Raw genomic sequence first — 20429 nt, 5'->3', positions numbered from 1 at the left:
TAATTCAGACCTGATTATCTATCCATCTTCCATGTTTCTTGATAATAACCAAAATCACTTCAGTTCTTACATCAGTAGCTATGGCATTGTACTGACAAAACCAGTGCTTTTAGGTGTTCCATGTTTTCTTTTCTGTCTGTTTTAGTCACATGATACTCACAGGAGTTTAGTACTTGATTGCATAACCATTGTTTTTGATGACTTGTGATGGTCTAGTAATTCTTTGACTGTACTTGAGACGTAACAAAATACGTCATTTAAGCTTATAATACACCTTCAAATTAGGATTTGTTGATGACACCTAAAGATAATGATCTGATATGATGATGTAGAATCTCAGTCTGTGATTTGGATCTCCTCACCTCTACGGAAATATGGGCGACTAATTCAACATAAAAACAAGCATTTACAACGATTATTTGTCAAACTATACAGGTTTTACTGGTGAGCCAATGTTTCTTGGAGATGACGGTGCTTCCGAGTTCACTATGGAGCCTCTGAACGTCTGATGACCATGAAAAGACGACAAAAATAATAAAATGATCATAGTTAAATATGTAAAACGGTCATGAAAAATGGTGATGTTTGTATCTCCAATCAGCATGACTAGAACAAAGCAATAATGACATTAAATACCACGAGTTCTTAGTATCATTAATTTATTATTTAAAACAGAATGGTGTAACTGAATTGGTCAAAAATCACACACATACTTTAATGTGTTTAAAATGAACAGAAATCAGCCAGTTTCTATAAAAAACAGATCCCTGACAGCTTTATTTTCAGTACAGTACTATTGCATCACTTTTATTGTAATGGAAATGTTTGTACAGTGAAACTAAATTCCTTCTTAGTCATTGCATACTGCTGTGACGAATGTCTTCTGAAAATGAACCCAGCGTCCGTCCGCCTGTCCGTCCGTCCTGTTGTTCCCAGACCTCCATGGAGCAGCAGCAGGTGTGAAGTCCTGAAACGACCCAGTATCGACCATAAGAGGAGCGTTTGTCCATGTTTGTCGTCTCTACTGCTTGAGTGTTCGCATGTTTCTCTGCGTGTTCCACGATCTTCTCCTCCACGTACAGGCCTTTACGGCGGCGGACGGCGTTCATGTATTTTCAGCGCCTGGTTGGCAGAGTCGGCCTTCTCCCCGAAGTGCAGGTACTCCTCCTCTGTGGTGGGAACCCAGTATGGATCACTGCTGATCACCTGAAACAGACACAAACAAACCCACAAGACATTTACACACAAACTGTTTCTGTCAAATATCAGCTGTGAAACATATTTATTCTCTGGGAAAACACAACAGAGTAACATTTTGCTCTTTTCTATGACAGATGCATTTTTACAATAATTTTAAAAAATTTAAGTTCAAGGAAATGAGTCCCACATTCTTGTACACACATGTATGTATGTGTGGTTGTATGTATGTATGTGTGTATGTATGTGTATGTAATAAAGATGTATGTATGCATATATGTATGTAAAGATGTATGTATGTACATGTGTGTCTGTTTGTATGTATGGTGTGTGTATATGTTAATAAAGATGTATGTATGCATATATGTATGTATGTAGTGTGTGTTTGTAAAGATGTATGTATGTGTGTGTGTATATGTTAATAAAGATGTATGTATGCATATATGTATGGTGTGTATGTATGTATGTGTGTGTATATGTTAATAAAGATGTATGTATGCATAATGTAGGTATCTATGTTGTAAAGATGTATGTATGTGTGTGCGCGTGTGTATGTATGTATGTATGGTTGTATGTATGTATGTTTGTAAAGATGTATGTATATATGGTATGTATTTGTGTATGTATGGTTGTTTGTATGTATGTATGTTTGTAAAGATGTTGTGTGGATTTGTGTATGTATGTATGTATGTATGTATGTATGTATGTATGTATGTATGTATGTATGTATGTATGTATTTGTGTGTGTGTATGTAGTAAAGATGTATGTATTTGGGTATGTATGGTTGTTTTGTATGTATGTATGTTGTAAGATGTATGTATGTATGTATGATGTATGTCTGTATGTATGTATATATGTATGTATGTATGTATGTATGTATGTATGTATGTTTGAACGATGTATGTGTGTTTGTAAAGATGTATGTATGTATGTGTGTAGGTATGTATGTATGTATGTATGTATGTATGTATTTGTGCATGTATGTATGTATGTATGGATGTATGTATGTATGTATGTATGTATGTTTGCAAAGATTTATGTGTGTATTTGTGTGTGTATGTATGTATGTAGGTATGTATGTTGTATGCATGTAAAGATGTATGTATTTGTGTGTGTATGTATGTATTTGTGTATGTATGGTTGTTTGTTTGTATGTATGTATGTTTGTAAAGATGTATGTATGTATATATGTGTGTTTGTGCATGTATGTATGTGTGTTTGTAAAGATGTATTATGTGCATATTTGTGTATGTATGTATGTAGTGTAGTATGTATGTTTGCAAGAGTGTATGTTTTGTACGTATGTGTGTTTGTGTGTGTGTATGTATGTATGTATGTATGTATGTATTTGTGTATGTATGGTTGTTTGTATGTATGTATGTTTGCAAAGATGTATGTGTGTTTGTAAAGATGTATGTTTGTACGTGTGTGTGTGTATGTATGTATGTATGTATTTGTGCATGTATGTATGTATGTTTGTAAAGATGTATGTATGTTTGTAAAGATGTATGTGTGTTTGTAAAGATGTATGCTATGTATGTATGTATGTATGTATGTAAGATGTATGTATTTGTGTATGTATGGTTGTTTGTATGTATGTATGTTTGTAAGATGTATGTATGTATGTATGTATTATATTTATTTGTGCATGTATGTATGTTTGCAAAGATGTATGTGGTTTGTAAAGATGTATGTATGTATGTGGTATTTCTGTGTATATGTATGCATGTATGTATGTATGCATGTAAAGATGTATGTATTTGTGTATGTATGTATGTATGTATGTTTTGTATGTATGTATGTATGTATGTATGTATTTGTGCATGTATGTATGTATGTATGTTTGTAAAGATGTATGTATGTGCATATTTGTCTATGTATGGTGTGTTTGTATGTATGTATGTATGTTTGCAAAGATGTATGTGTGTTTGTAAAGATGTATGTATGTATGTATGTATGCGTGCGTGTGTGTGTGTGTGGGTGTGTGTGTGGTGGTGTGTGTGTATGTATGTATGGTTGTTGTATGTATGTATGTATGTATGTATGTATGTGTGTGTGTGTGTGTGTATGTATGTATGGTTTGTTGTATGTATGTATGTATGTATGTACACTTACACACATACACATACACACACACACACACACATACAGGGGTTGGACAAAATAATGGAAACACCTAACATTGTGGCATCATAGAAGGTGTTTCCATTATTTTGTCCAACCCCTGTACATACACACATACATACACACAAAGTTTTGAAAATATAAACAGACATCTTTGGTACAGGAACAAATTTTCCTAATTTTTAAAAATGTTGAAGCTAGAGTTGAGGGTACTGGACTAAAAAAGTAGATTTGAGGGGGTACTCCACTGTAAAAAGTTTGAGAACCACTGTTCTAGAAATAATGCTTTTATTCACTTTCTTAGAAATCATTTTTTACAGTGTAAGTGTGTGTTTTGTTTGTTTTGAACGTCTGCTGGGATGCATGCAGCCTCCAGCTGTGCTCTGGGTCCCAGAGGACCCCAGACAGAGCACTGAGCCGTTTGTGCGTTGATGATTTCAAAGCAGACAAACGGCCTCAGTGCTGGTGCGGAACACCCCCGCCCACTCAGGACGACTACAGTAGCGGTGGATGTGGGCCGTAGTGTCCTGCACCTGTCTCTGGTTTCCACTGGGACAGATGGCAGAGAGCGAGTACAAACAACGGGCGGATTACAGGAGACGACACACACCGCGTACAACACACACCGCACGTGAGCAGCATATGCCCCAGCACAATGGGATGCAGTAGGGGGCGAGAGGGGGCGGGGGGCTTCCTGCAACAGTCAAGGGCTCCGCTGAGCGCTTCAGTGGGTAAATGCTGTCGGACGTCTGGCACAGGCGACGAGAGCCGACGCTGAGATAATGTGAGTGAACAGAGTGTGAATCTGTGACGGCGAGAGTCACCCACAGACACCTGGAAGACACCGAGCGGGTTCAGACGACGTCCACACGGTCCAATGAGACATAGTGTCCCAGTAGACAGGCTTATGTCCACATATACAGCTAAAGCACGCCGCCTTTGTTTTGGTCTTTACAGTTGTTGAGGCAGATATTCACTGCAACAGCACCTTGACTTTTCTGCCTTTTTGTAAGTTTTTAAAGCTTTTTTTTCTTCCTTTTTTTTAAAAAAAATTTGTTGTTGAAGAAAAAATAGGACCCTTCCAATCAGAGAATTACAATTTACCTTCCCTTTTTTTTTTTTTTTTTTTTTAAGTATAAAAATATATGCATATAGACACACATTTACACATGAACACAAAAACAACAAATGAAAGAGCACTTTAACCCTTTCATGCATGAATTATGAGAACCTTAATCAAGACTTTTTTTTTTCCAGTGTTTTTTTTATTCCTATTTAGGCATAAAAAAAACAATGTGATTAAATTTTTTATGAATATATTTTTTATGGAGTTACAAAAATGTCCACTCAGCTGGACAGCATGCGTTAAATTTTTGAAGCAAGACAGATATATTTAAAACCCATCATCATAAAGTGACTATACTGTGTGAAAACTATGAAATAAAAACATTTTTAATGCAGCTAATCGGATGTTTTCTCACATTTTATCATACTCTAATACTAGTTTTACTCATTTCAAGGAGATAATACATAAAAAAACCCCAAAAACTTTTTGTTTGAGGAAAATTACACTCAAACATGTTAGTGCAGACCAGGTTTATGAAAAACAGCAGAGTAATGGTCTGAATGTCAGTGCAGATGATGCATGAGCGTCCCACTGTGTTGGTCATAACCTCTGAGATCCCAGTAAAGTGAAAATTTTTAGCATTTTTACATTAAACAGTCGTCTTGATTGGAAACTGCAAAATGCAAGTTTTTTCAGATACATTTTTAAAATTATTTTCATTTATTATTTTTTAATGGAATGTCCTTTGCAATGAACAGCTTTTTTTTTTTTATTTTTTTTTTTATTAAAACTGTCAAACTTTAGTCCCCTACAGAGGACAAAAATGCATTGCTGGGTCTCAGGAGGACATGGAACTAAAACAAATAAATCCATGAATATATAAGGGAACAGCTGGAGAATATCTGGCCACTGTAGTGACCACTATGCATGAGAGGGTTAATTAGAGTGTATAAATAAATTTAAAAAAAAAAGTAAACTGAAATAAACATAATTATACCCCCCCACCCTGAACCCTGCCCCACCTCAGCTCATCCTGACCAGTAGAAAGTAATGGTTACTGATGTATTGTAAGTACAACAGGCACACATTTCAATTGTTTTTTTTTTTTTTAATTTGAGTTTTTTTTTCTTCAGTGTGAATAAACCCATTTAAAATTCAAAAAGTTCATTTTCTCCGTGTTATTTCGATACCTCACATAAACTTGGGTAACAATACTGCTCTGATGACCTCACTAATAATGTGTTTACACACTGCAAAAATCTAACTCTTACAAAATCTTGTGATCTCCCGTGGGTTAGACCAGGAAAATAATCCAAGAAATAAAAACCTATAAATAATAACCCATTTTTCTTTTTGTTTTAGTGTGGAAGTTTTTTAGTGACTGAACACTGGAAATAATCTAATTCTTACCAAATGTATTTTTCTCATTTCTAGTCAAAATATCTCATCACACTTAAAATAAGACATAATTGCCTAAAGAGTAACTTTTCAGTGAAATATAAGAACTTATTTTTAGACAATAGATTTCGAAATCTTACCGAGATAATTTTCACTTGTTCCATTGGCAGATTTTTTTTTTTGCTTAATTCAAGATTTTTTCTTGCTTAATTCAAGCAAAAAAAAAAAATCTGTCAATGGAACAAGTGAAAAATATCTTGGCAAGATTTGTTGAAATAAGATTTTCCAGATCTATTGTCTAAAAATCAGTTCTTATATGTCACTGAAAAGTTACTCTTTAAGTGATTATGTCTTCTTTTAAGTGTGATGAGATACTTTGACTAGAAATGAGAAAAATACACTTGGTAAGATTTTGATTTTTTCCAGTGTTCAGTTACTAAAAAACTTTCACACTAAAACAAAGAGAAAAATGGGCTATTATTCATAGGTTTTCATGCCTTGGATTATTTTCCTGGTCCGACCCACTGGAGATCACATCGAGCTGAACTGAACTACAGTGAGTTTGAGACACCAGATCAAAACCATGTGAAACGCAGAGGAAAGAAATGATGTTACGCTGCATAAGAAAATGCAAAGAAGGTACCACCACAAGTGACATAAAAACTGAAAGACAGATTAATATAAGATGAAAAAGACGCAACAAGACAATAACATGAAACATGAAAATGGTGAAAAACAAACTTTCCGCCAAAGCAGAAAATGTATTCGTGTACATTATTTAGTTTTTATTTCATTTATTTTGACATTATGTGGGCGCATTTTTTTGTCTCAACATATCTATTATTGTTCTGTTATCATTTTTTTGTCGTCAGAATGTCTTCCTTTTTCCTCTTTCTTTCACTGCTCCTGTATCTGTCAGAATGATATTACTTATCCTTTACTATTTATTATGCCCCCCCCCCCCGAAGGGGAAGCAAGGGGTATTCTTTTTGGTTTGTTTGTTTAACACTCTAGCATCAAAACTATTGGTTGAATTCATACTAAATTTGGTTTATAGATTGCCAGTGACCCAGAATAGATGTCTTTACATTTTGGGAAAAGTAGGTCAAAGTTAATTTTTTTTTTTAGGAATTTTTAAAATATTTTTTTTCCCATTTACTTATAATGGGCAAAAGTTCAAATGTCTGTAGCAGCAGAACTATTGGTTGAATTCATACCAAATTGGGTTTATAGATTGCCAGTGACCCAGAATAGATGTGATTACATTTAGGGAAGAGTATATCAAAGTTTAGATTTTTTATGAATTTTTAAAATCGTATTTTTTTTCCCATTTACTTAAAATGGCCGAAAATGTCAAATGTCTAGGAAAACATCAATTTTGTTTCAATTTACTTTAAACTTGGCGAATATATAGAGGCAACTGATACACTGACATCAGCACACACATAGACATGATGACATCAGCTGGATCGATTCCAAAATAAGCGACAATACGTGCGAGGGGCGGGGTTTGTTGTACCTGGAACCACTTGTTTTTCTTTTTTTGTTGTTGTTTCCTCTGTATTTTCAGTTCAGTATCTCACACTGGCAAAAGAAATAATGAGCGATGAACAACAGCCATATTTTTGAGACTGATGTAATAATAAATAGTTAATGGATGTGACTTTACGGAATACAACAATGTCTGAATATCAGAATTCCTACTTACTTATAACTTAAACAGACATATGGATCAATACTGTATCTGGATGTCTGTGTATTAGCACTGGATTACGGTCGATTGATCCGACCATGAACCATTCAAATTTTTTTTTTCCATTGTCTAAATTACAAACAAAACATGATTCATAAAAGTTTTCTGTACTTTTTTTTGTGTCAAGTACAACAAACGTTATTTACAACGAAACTGAATTATAGTTTCAGGTTTCTGTCAGTTTTGTTGGAGGCGAAAAAAACTTATTAAAACTTTATTTTCAATTCAAGGCATAGGAATTCTTAACTTTTCAGAGTCAGGGAGAAGGAAAACTATTTACCAGCAATGATAGACTGGACTATTTATTATTTATTCTATTATTTTTTATAAGAATGGAGAGCAGATGGCATAAATTCTTCATTTTATTTTATTGTATCATTGTCTTGTATGTTTTCTTTAATTACTGATAGTTTTGCTAATAAAAAAAAGTTTTTTTTTTTTACTAAAACTGAACACAAATAATTACGAATCAGTAAATCACATCAGCACGGAATATATTACACAAACTAACTCCATTTTGAGACAGAATGGTCTCTAGAGGAAACATTCATTTTGCACTTAAGCTGTGTTTTTTGTGATTTTTCATAAAGGAAATCCTCTACAAACCAATTAAGCGGATAAATGGTCGAGCCCTGCAGCGGATGATACTTATCAGCTCTATGTGGTCAACGCACTTGTTAACGCTCTTTGTCTATTGGCATTTTGTTGTGACTAATTAGCTGATATGAGAAAATATGGGTTCTGCTGAAATATCTGTCTGGCTGCACTTGTTCGAAGACTCACAAAACACACAACGCACACATATATGCACACACACACACACACACACACTGTTGGACAGATGCTGTGGTTGATCAATATAAGACTTATTCATGCAATTCTGCCGTCTACAAGCTGAACAAAAGCGCCATTCTGATGGAAATCTAATGTAAACGTCCCCACAGGAACCACTAACCCTCCAGTTACACAACAATACAACGCTCCAAACCTGCTCACGCTGCCTCTGCACTCATTCTTATGTTAATCCAATATGCAGGCCATATCAAATTGTTGTCAGGAGGAATGCTGATATCAGCACTAAGCAGCAGGCAAGTCAGAGGGTCGGGGGACGGCGGCGGTGACGGAGGGGAGCGGTGGTGGTGGTGGGGGGGGTTCACGATGAGCTCTTTGTGAGGAAGCGTCAGTCGACAAATGCAAACAGACAGACAACTTTTAATGAGGCCGAGACAATGGCAACAGGACAATGAGCAGGCCGGGGGGGAGGGGGGGGGGTGATGATGAGGTGCATGATGCAAGGTGAGGCAAGATGGCCACCAGTGAAATAATGACAGGAAGGTCACGGTGCGTACACGCAAAGGTGATCTGCAGCCACAAGTGGATTCAGCACAAAGTTGACACGAAGGATCGATGCTGGTTTCTGAATTAAACCAATTTTGTGAATTCACATTTTTAATATTTCAAAAATTGGTCAAAAATTAAAAAATCTAACTACAGGGTGACACAAAAAAATGGGAACTTTTTAACAATCCAATAAACCAAGAGTGATGGAAGAAAACTATTTTATTCATAGTAATTGAAACCTTAAAACATGCCATTTAAGAAACAATGATGGAATTTTCATTTTTAAAAAATTACACGGTGACCCAAAAAAACGAGAATTTTTGAAGTGCGTATTGGCAGACACGAGGAAGTGGCAGCACTGCGAGACAGTGACCTTGAGCAAGTAAAACACCCCCCATTTTAGTAACCATTGGCGGCTGTGCGAGAATTGTTCGGTAACCGTGTGATCTCAAGATTCGGTAACGTTCCCTGGCCCCCTAGATCGCCAGATTTGTCCGTTTATGATTTTTTTGTTGTGGGGCTATCTGAAGAGTAAAGTGTACATGACTCGACCAAGAACTCTGGATGAGTTAAAACAGAGAATTCAGGATGAAATTCACAGTATCCCAGCTGAGATGTTGCAGCGGTCAATGAGGAATCTCAACAGCAGATTTCAAGAATGCATTCGTACAGGAGGACGCCATCTACAGGAAGTCATTTTTAAAAAATGAAAATTCCATCATTGTTTCTTAAATGGCATGTTTTAAGGTTTCAATTACTATGAATAAAATATTTTTCTTCCATCACTCTTGGTTTTATTGGATTGTTAAAAAGTTCCCATTTTTTTGCGTCACCCTGTATTAACAAACTTTGTAGACATTGTCCCAAAGAAGCTACATATAACATTTGAAATTAATCCAACAAATAGTTTTGCCGGAGAAGATGTTTCTCTGTGCCATTCGTCCGTACAGCACTGGTTAAAGGGCATTTGTCTACTCTGCTCCTTGCACATGGAATATGTTGCTAAAAGACTGGAAATTGATCTCCTGAAATGCTTTTAAATCCAAACTCAAAGTGCTAGAGACTAACTCAATATCTTGCACTTGTTTTTCATAGTTTGATTTGTCCTGTATATTTTTGTATGTTGTATTCCATGCTGCCTTTTGGCCAGGACTCCCTTGAAAAAGAGGTTCTTAATCTCAATGGGATTTTTTTCCCCTGGTTAAATAATAATAATAATAATAAAAAAAACATTTGAAGAAATTGCTAATGAAGGTGACGCTAATGACGACGACGCTAACAAAGATGATACCAGACACAATAGCTCATGGTCTATCGGCCGGTGAGCTAAAAATGAGCTAAAATGATCCTTAGTACTTAGAATAAAGAGTTCTTAAATCCTACCAAAAATGCCAATGTATTAGATTGTAGAGATACAAACGGAATAGAATAGAATAGAATAGAATAGAATAGATCTTTATTGTCACAGGAACAATGAAAATCAGTTTAGCAGCTCTGTTCTGTTTAGCAGCAAAAAACACAGTGCAAATAGACTGTATAAAAATATTACACAAAATACTGAAAAATAGGCACATGCAAAAGCAACAGGGTAAAATATTAAACATACATACACTACTAAAACTACTGAAATATATAAAAGCCAACTCTACACCAAGGTTATTACCGTTAACGAAAACTAACGAAATGACGAAAACTAGAACTGTAAAAACATTTTTGTTAACTGAAATAAATAAAAACTGTAATTAAAAGAAAAAATGATAACTACCTGAAAATGTATTGTGTGCTTACAAAACTAACTAAAACTTATAAAAATTATGGATGAAATTCCCTTCGATTTTGTCTTTGTCAGTGTCGGATTGATATGAAATTGATTTATTTCCCTCAAGCAATTTTAGCTGCTGGCACCATATGACACTTAACGGTCCGTCACTTCTCGTCACTTATCATTTAAAGTCGTTTTCTTGTCCCCACTCTACCTGAAAACATGGAGACTAGAGTTGGGCTAAAGCAGCAGAGTCCTGTCTGGAATTTATGTGAATACGACGGTGAAAAAGATAAAAAAGATATGAGAAAACTAAAACTAAGCATTTAGAAAATAGCGAAAATGAACAAAAACTAGCAAACCTGCTCTAAAAACTGATTAAAACTAACTGAATTAGAGAAAAAAAAGTCCAAACTAAATAAAACTAAACTATAATAAAAATCCAAAACTATTATAACCTTGCTCTACATAACGGATGAGTAATATGTAGAACAGGATAATGCATATTTAATAAACAGGATAATGGATAACAGGATAAGCACAAAGGATATATACAGATAATATAGGATATATACGCATATATAGGATATAATTATTATTATTTTATAGTGATATTCATGTGACCACTAGAGGGAGTAGTGAGTCACTGTTGGTCTAACATGGTGAAGAAAACAAACACCACGTGGCCTATATTCAAAGCATCAGAAAGTGACCAGAGGAGATGACAACTATTTGACTTCATTACAGAAGTACAAAAGCATAAATACACCATGATATTGTATTGTTATACTGACAGCTGTGTACTGTGACCAGTATGTTGTGTACAGTAGGCCTGTAACGGTATACGTACCGAACCGATCCGTTTCGGTACACACCTGTTCGGTTTGGTACACAGCTGTACCGAAATGGCGCATATGTTGAGAAAAAAAAAAGGAACGAAAGATGTTGTTTGATGCGGAACTTTAAATCCACGCAAGTTCCACACGGACATATTGAAGGATGTGCACATTGACCCGAAATACGAAATAACAGCTGATATAAGGTTAAAAAAAACAACAAATATGATGTGAACCTGGAAGGAAGAGACTGAAGACCCTCCACCATCAGTACAGTCCTGTTTGGGATCAGTTCAGGTCCCGGTGAAAGATACAACGAGGAAAGAGACGGTGATAAGACGGATGTTGTTTACCACCTATGAACTACGGTAGTTCTAAAACACTAACACTAGCTCTCCCTCTCTCTCTCATGCACACTGTATAACAGAGGAACAGAGCCCGGAGTTAGACGTTGAAAGTATATAAAGTTTCACTTTCGTTTCACGCCAGCGTTTGTCATGTTAGTTATGGACCCCCCCACCCCATGGCTCCGACCAAAACAACAAAAAAAATCCCCCCGACAAATCGCACCCTGCACGCGCGCACATACACAAAGTGGCCTAAAGAGTTTGTTATCTGTCCTAAAATAAATAATTTGGTTAATTTTTTGTTGTCAGTGTTGCTCTTCAGTTTGTTTAAACAGAATACCAGTTTGTCCTCTTGTTAATGTTGCACTTCATGTGGAATTTTTTTGATATTTTTATGCAGAATGTGAACTGACAGAACTATGATTAGATTTGTGTTGTTTGTTCAAAACTACCTGTCAGGGAAAAGTGCAATACTAATGTTTAAAATACATATAGTAATATTAATAATTTCTTTTATTTTCTATTTAATTTATAGCAGCAGAATTATATTCCTGTTTTTCTATATTCAAATTTTTTTTAAAATTGGGGGAAAAATTTTCAAAAATTCATAAATGTATTAAAGACATTTTGAGGGGTTTTCTTTCTTCCCATACCGAACCGAAAAAAAAAAAAAAACGAACTGTGGCTTTCAAAACCGAAAACGTACCGAACCAAAAATTTTGTGTACCGTTACAAGCCTAGTATTTAGGCTTAAATACAGGGTTGTCTGTTCTTTCATTCTCAGTGTTGATATGTTTTTAAAGGTAATAAATATATGAAACAACCAACACAATTTACATGAGGATCTGTGATATGTTATATTCTTATTTTAATACAATGAAAACTGGTTTTAACGGTAGAATGTACCTGTTTAAATGACAGATCCACATGGGGTTTTTACAGCATTAACTCAGTTACAGACAGAGTCAATAATTAAAGTTCCTCTGTTTTCAGCTTTTGGTTCTGATGCCTCATTTGATCATGTGATGCTTTAATCTGATTATCTTTCAGGCTGTAATTGAAGTTAGTGAAACTACATTAACAGAGCTGTATCACGGTTCATCTTTTCAATTATTCTGCATGTGACTGCACTTTAGTTTCATTTAATGATTCTCAGACTAGACCAGCTGCAAAGTGTAGCTGAAGAAAAGCCTCTGGTACTGGAGTTAAAACTGGTCAAATACTCTTAGATTAACACCCATGACAGAAAGTTCCTTCATTTCTAGTATTTTAGCCACTGTGGGACAATGTGTGACCAGCTGTTTTTATGTTATATAGAAATCACACAGTAAGAAACTAAGTCAGTTTGGATGTTTCAACTGGTTTTTAGAATATTTAGATTTCTGAAATGATGTTTGTACTCTGATTTTTATTCTTACAATCCTGATTTCCAAGATTTGAAAGAAATTGACGTCATTTAAACACAGAACAAATTTACTAGAAAACCCCCCAATGTAAGGTTTATACCTGAACTGCCCTAAATGAACAGCACTGGTAATTAGCACAATCATTTTTTATGTTTCTGTAACAGTCGATACACCAGTATGAAACTTTGTAAAAGGTATTTTGAATGCTAAAATAGAAGTATTATTGCTATCCATATTTTCCAATTAAAAAAGGAGAAAAAAACAAAAGAAATGACGTTTACACTGTTGGGGGCTGACAGTAAGGGTATATCCCAAAATCCCCCCAATCCTCTGCTGTACAACCCACAAAACTCCACCATGACACCATATGAAAATAGACATTTGTAAGACGACCAAAATGAACCAAATTTGATCTCAATCAGCCTATTTTTGCTTGATTTATGTCCAAAAAAACAGATTTTTTGAACCAAGTTTGAGCTTCATTGGCTCCCCCAACCATTTGGAAAAAAACCATCACCTGGTGTCAAAATATGGTATCATGTAAAGTCGAGGTAGTGGCATGAAGAAAGAGAACTGTTAAACGATTGATATGAACTTAGTTTGAGCTACATCTACCTGATAGTGGCAGAATAATGGTCCAATTTTTCCCACAAAACTCCACCTCATGAATGAAAATGACCCCATCTGAACTCTGGATGGTAGACAGAAAATAGACATTTGGAAGACACCATATGTCAATATGAACCAAATTTGATGTCAATCAGCTTATTATTGTTTGATTTATGTCCAAAAAACTGATTTTCAACTAAAGCGCCCCCATGTGGATGACTTATACTCACACTCATAGATACTCATAGAGAAGCTGAAATCGATAGGGTTCTTCCACTAGGGGTCCACTATGTTGGATATCAAGGGAGAAGAAATCCAACCAAATCTGTCCTAGTTATCGCCAAAACACCGAGGAAATCCGATAGTGGAAGATCCAGCAGTGTAAAACCATTATATCCCTGAAACTCCATTTCGGGGATCTAAAAATTGCGAAGCACATTATTATTTCTTGACTAAGATGTGAAATTATAGTTATTTACTTGGATCCCTGAACGGGAACAATAGTTTTAGTGGTTGAATGTTATGCTCGATAACCTTCTGGCTTAAATTTTGCAATAAAAAGTGAATTCAGGTTGAAAATCCTCATTCTTGTTCAAAATGAACTTGCTGAAAATGAAAGTCGCATTAAAGTGCTTCATGATGCTGGAGGAAATGTGGTCTCATATGTTCCTTTCACCTTACACGCGTTTGTTTTTCTTGTATTTTTTTTTTATATATAGTTTTTGGATTTTTTTTTTGCCACTTGCGGGTAACGGACCAAATATGGTAACTTCACTAAAGCTGCACAATATATCGTTTCAGCATTGCTGTCACGATGTACATGTGTGCAATAGTCACATGGCAGGTCCTGCAATGTAGGAGGCAAATAAACTCAACCTGTTCTCATCTGATTTCAACCTGGGTACCTGACACACACTGCACACAGCCATCCACCAATCACAATCCTTCTTAATCAGTTTGCAGAAGCAGACCACGCCCCTGCACATGGAGTGAGTCGCTGGTAACAACATTGAAAAATGAGCAACGAACAAGAGAAAATCACTGAAAACAAAGACTTGGTGCCAAAAAGGAAAGCAACGTCAGTTATCTGGAATTATTTCAGCTATACTCAGTGCCAATGAAAACGCAACACTTGAATGTGTTTTATTGTTCCTGAGCTGCATCAATATGTTTAAGTTTCACCTGTAAAAGATAATCCCAGACAATTTCTTAACAACCTGAGACGGGTTGAGCTATTGTCACGCTTGAATGAACTTGTCTGCATTCATAAGACTTGTTTTTCTCATTGCTCAGCAATGAACTGCTCAACTTAAGGAATTGTGGTGAGTTAAGGAGCGGTCATGTTCTGTATATAAAGGTAAGCTGAAAAGCACAAAAATCATTTGCAATAACTCAGTGATGCCTAGACTGACATGTGACCAAAGATGCCATGCTATGGGGCTCCTGGAGGCCGGAATCTCTGCTCGGCAGGTGGCGCGCCGTTTTGGATGCAATGTGTCCACCATAGTCAGGATGCAACAGAGGCATGAAGAAACTGGTTCAACTGCGGGGACCAGCTTGGGCGCCGTGTTGCCAATAGGACTCCTGCTCCACAGTACAGACAGGAACTGGTTACAGCTCTGGAGGAAGAGTGGGTCAGTATACCCCAGGACAACATCAGAAGGCTTGTGAGGTCCATGAGAAGGCGTATTACAGCCTGTATGAATGCAAATGGAGGTCATATTTCATACTGCATTCTAGAACTGAATTTTGTGACTTTTGGTTTTGGGGGTCCTTGAGTTTCTTTCTTTATCCTTATTTTTTGTCAACAAATTTGGAGGTGATTTTTTATTTTTACTGTATAGAAATGGCCTATGATTAATTCCAAAGAGCTTACGGAATAAAAATCCTCATCGATTTAAAAAAATACAAGAATCTTCAAGCATTGCGTTTTCATTGGCACTGAGTATACAAGAAGGATGAAAGTGAAACATGCGTTCTGCGTCGACAGTGTCTTCCACCTGTTGACACAAGGAGATGGTCATTCATTCATTCATTCATTTTCTGAACCGGCTTTATCCTCACTAGGTCACGGGGGTCACTGAAGCCTATCCCAGCTACTTATGGCCGAAGGCGGGGTACACCCTGGACATGTCACCAGTTCAACATATAGAAACAAACAATCACTCTTACATTCACACCGATGGGCTATTTAGATTTACTGATTAACTCAGTGGTTCCCAACTTTTTTTGGTTCGTGACCCCATTTCAACATCACAAATTTCTGGCGACCCCAGACATTCAAAACAGGCTTTTTTTTTTTTTGTTTGTTTTTGATCATGTAATAGTTTGCTGTACTATGTTGCAAATAAACATTAATTTTAGATGACATTTAGTCTATATAATGTATATTATTCTGAACGGAGGCAGAAAAGCCAGGTGTAGATTACTGCACAAAGTGAGAATTGGATTTTCCTTGGTCAGGATATGTACAGTCAGTCCAGCTTGGATTTACAAGGCTGACAATTAATACTGAACAAAAAATAACTCAAACTATGAATTATGAAAGAGCTGCAGCATCTGAAACCGACCACAATGAACATTTGAAAGATAAACAGAACCACAGTGCTTCAGTTTCAGGCGACCCCATTTGAATTCTGGACAACCCCACATGGGGTCCTGACCCAAAGGTTGAAAAACACTGGATTAACCTATCAGTGCATGTCTTTGGATGGTGGGAGGAAGCCGGAGTACCAGGAGAGAACCCACGCAGACACGGGGAGAACATGCAAACTCCACACAGAAAGGACCCACCCCCAACGAGACATAACACAACTAATTTGTTTGACCGTTTACGTCGGCATCACGCAGCTATTATATCCTCCTGAGTATTTTTTCATATCGCAGAGTTCCAAAAAATCGCAATGTCAGTTTTTTCCAATATCGTGCGGCCTTAAACTTCACTGACCTTGATTTTCTACTAAAAATTCGGAAAAATTTTACAAAAGTAATAAAATCTTGTTATGTCCTCCAATAACACATAGTATTGTTACTGCAGTATTTGTATGAGTGTCCTATATAGGGTTAATAAAGTGTGTGTCTGTGTCTTTATTCATATATTTAAATGATGTGTCGACCGTCAGAGTAAGCGAGCTGATAATGAAGCGGTCCGACACTATTTTATGAGGCAGATTCCCCTTGTCATCACCATCAGTGCTCGGTGAACTGTTTAATAACGCTGCAGAGAACGGCGAGGTGTTTAAATCACAGCGTGGACGTGGTGCCAGACACATGTCTGTATGATGGGTGTGTCGTCAGCGGCCCATCACCCCGGCCGACACCGTCCATATGGCCCAGATGAAGCTCAGACGTCTGTGTGTGTGTGTGTGTGCAGGGTTAGAGGCATCCAAGCGGCAGGTATAACGTTTTAACACACATGTTGTCTAATGCAGCTTTGATCCCGCCTCCCCCGAGGGAAGCGTCTCATTAACCAGACCTATAGCCCGACATAACAAGCCCGTCACACTCCAGCTGAGAGTGTGTGTGTGTGGAATAGCTTCAGAGAGTGTTGCTTTTTCCAATTAGTTGATTTTACAGACTTTAGATACACTAGTTGGGTGCAAACATAGTACGACAAATATATAATAAAAACGAAAACAGGATAAAATGAAATAATATGAGGTACTTCCATCATGATCTAGTTTGGACCGAGGTTATTACCGTTAACAAAAACTAACGAAATGACGAAAACTAGAATTGTAAATACATTTTCGTGAACTGAAATAAAAAAAATATACAGGGTGGGAAGCAAAATTTACAATATTTTGAGGCAGGGATTGAAAGACAGTGTATGACCAATTAGTTTATTGAAAGTCATGAGAATTTATTTGCCACAAGAAAATTGACATAATAGAAAATGTTTTTATTCTATGTGTCCTCCTTTCTCAATAACTGCCTTCACACGCTTCCTGAAACTTGTGCAAGTGTTCCTCAAATATTTGGGTGACAACTTCTCCCATTCTTCTTTAATAGTATCTTTAAGAAAGTCGACATTGCTGTGTGATGTTCTATTGGTAGCATGTTCTAAAATGCCCCAAATAGCAGAATCCAGAGGGTTTAGATCTGGGCTAGAAGGCGGCCATAAACATGATTCCCAAAAATTGCTGAAGTTGGATTTGTTGCTGTTGTCAACAAGTGTTTTGGTGTTCTTGTGTAAGATATAAACTTCAAATCATATTTTACTGCATTTCTAACGGTCTTGTTGTCTACCTCAAGTTCAATTGCCATTTTTCTCTTGGATCCTTTAGGATTTTGGATTTGAGAGCTTTAATAAAAGCTTTGGTACGTTTTTTGTTGCTTCCTCCACTTCCAGACTTTCTCGTAATAGTTTTGCTCATAGTCATTCTCTTCTTTCCATTATAAACAGTCTTTATGGACACTCCAACTATTTTTGAAATCTCCTTTGGTGTGACGAGTGCATTCAGCAAATCACACACTCTTTGACGTTTGCTTTCCTGATTACTCATATGGGCAAAAGTTTCTGAAAAGGTATGGATAATAGTGTTAGGTATGATTATGACATCAATATACGTTTGGTTTCAAAACAATTGACGTAGTGCCTGCTGAGAAAAAACAACTAAATGTTCATTGTAAATTTTGCTTCCCCACCCTGTATATAATTAAAAGAAAAAACAATAACTAACTGAAACTGTATTGTGTGCTTATAAAACTAACTAAAATGTATAAAAATTCTGGATAAAATTCCCTTCGTTTTCGTCTTTGTCAGTGTCGGATTGATACGAAATCGATTTATTTCCCTCAAATAATTTTAGCTGCTGGCACCATATGATATTTAACAGTCCGTAACTTCTCGTCACTTGTGGTTTCCAGTCGTCTTCTGGTCCCCACTCTACCTGGAAACATGGAGACTAAAGTTGGGAGAAAGCAGCATAGTCCTGTCTGGGATTTATTTGAATAAGATGGCGAAGAAGATAAAAGATATGACAAAACTAAAACTAAACTAAAACTAAGCATTTAGAAAAAAACAAAAACTAATAAAAACTAGCAAACCTGCTCTAAAAAGTAAAAGTAACTGAATTAGAGAAAAAAAAAGTCAGAACTAAATAAAACTAAACTATAATGAAAAATCCAAAACTATTATAACCTTGGTTTGGACTTGGTGTAAACATCCACACAGCTCAGGCTATATTCTAAACAAACGAACAATCTGATCTGAACACCATCAAGGTGCATGTCGATAAATTAGTATGTCATCAAAAAGTTGATTTTTTTTCAGTAATTCAATTCAAAATGTGAAAAATGGGCTTATATATACATGGATTCATCACACAGACTGATATAGTTCAAGTGTTATTTTCTTTTCGTTTTGATGAATATAACTTACAATTGATGAAAACCCAAAATTCAGTGTCTCAGAAAATTACAATATAACTAGAAGTAAAAAAAAAAAACAGAAAAGGATTTTCAACACAGAAATGTTGTATTGAATTAAGTATGAAGTATGAATATGTATAGCACGGTCTAAAATATTGTTAAAATTACAGTTGCATCTTAAGATATTTCAGGTTCATATTTGTTCTGGTCATCCACATTTTTTTGTGAAAGGATAGTTCATAAATGTGAAGTTTTTCCATGTAATTTTTACCTTTTTTTTTTTTTTTTTTACACTTAAACAGAGATAAATTTGGAGTTGTCAGTATTTCTAGGTTATTATGATAGTATTTCACTCATTTGAGCCACTGTAGATTGAATTGGGCTGAGTGCTATACATGTTCATACTTTTCAGTACAACTTTTTTGTGTTGAAAATACTTTAAAAAAATAAAAATAAAAATAATTGTTTTTTAGTAATATTCTAAATTTCTGAGATACTGAATTTGGGGTTTTCATTGGCTGTAAGCAGGGTTTCTACAGGTTCCTACACGGTAAATTTAAGACTTTTTAAGACCTTTTTAAGGCCTATTTTACATACTGGCAAAAATTTGTGACTCCTAGAATTTAGGAAAATGTTCTTACTTACTCCAACGCCTTGATTCCCACTGTTCCCAGTTGAACTAACAGCTGCATATGTGTTTAACTCAATGATCTGTGATCATTTCTAACTGGGGCTGCAAAGTTATCAATAACACTGGGTTACAGAAAATGTTTTTTACAAGTTGTCTAGGTTTTTTCAACTGAATTAGGACCACTTTGCACCGCTAAATCCAAAAATGACATGTTTTTCTCAATCAGGTCAGGTTTTTTTGCTAATTTGATTTTGAAAAATTTGATCTTCTCACAAAATATAATAATTAAGACCAAAATAAGATCGGTAAGCACGCTTTATGAAACTTGTGACTTGATTCCTGTTAGGTACAATGGTGTATTCACCGCAGATGTAGCAGAATACGTCAGGCTTTTTTTTTGCAAGATCTTCTAGTCGAAGCCATTTCATTCACCTGTAATATTAAAAAAAACATTAATCATAAATTGGCAAAAGTAAAATCTTCAGAACTCGTTTATTGCAAGAAATATGAAAGAATTTTGTATCATATGATGTGAAAATGCCCATAAATGTAAGCAAAAATGTTAAAAAGCCAATATGTAGCATA

The 20429-nt window shown here is 35.8% G+C and overlaps 1 protein-coding gene across 1 annotated transcript in view; it reads right to left on the bottom strand.

Moving 5' to 3' along the window:
• Positions 1–595: 595 nt before the first annotated feature.
• The window catches only part of efl1 (elongation factor like GTPase 1), a 318909-nt gene continuing 299075 nt past the window's right edge, over positions 596–20429 (bottom strand). Inside the window, 2 exon segments of the mRNA XM_030126047.1 lie at positions 596–1115; positions 1117–1206. Coding sequence (XP_029981907.1) covers positions 855–1115; positions 1117–1206 — 351 coding nt within the window. The 3' untranslated portion in view covers positions 596–854.

Source organism: Sphaeramia orbicularis, chromosome 3 (genome assembly GCF_902148855.1).
Source record: "Sphaeramia orbicularis chromosome 3, fSphaOr1.1, whole genome shotgun sequence".
In the NCBI taxonomy this organism is placed as follows: Eukaryota; Metazoa; Chordata; class Actinopteri; order Kurtiformes; family Apogonidae; genus Sphaeramia; species Sphaeramia orbicularis.
This window is presented reverse-complemented; position numbering and strand designations above follow the sequence as displayed.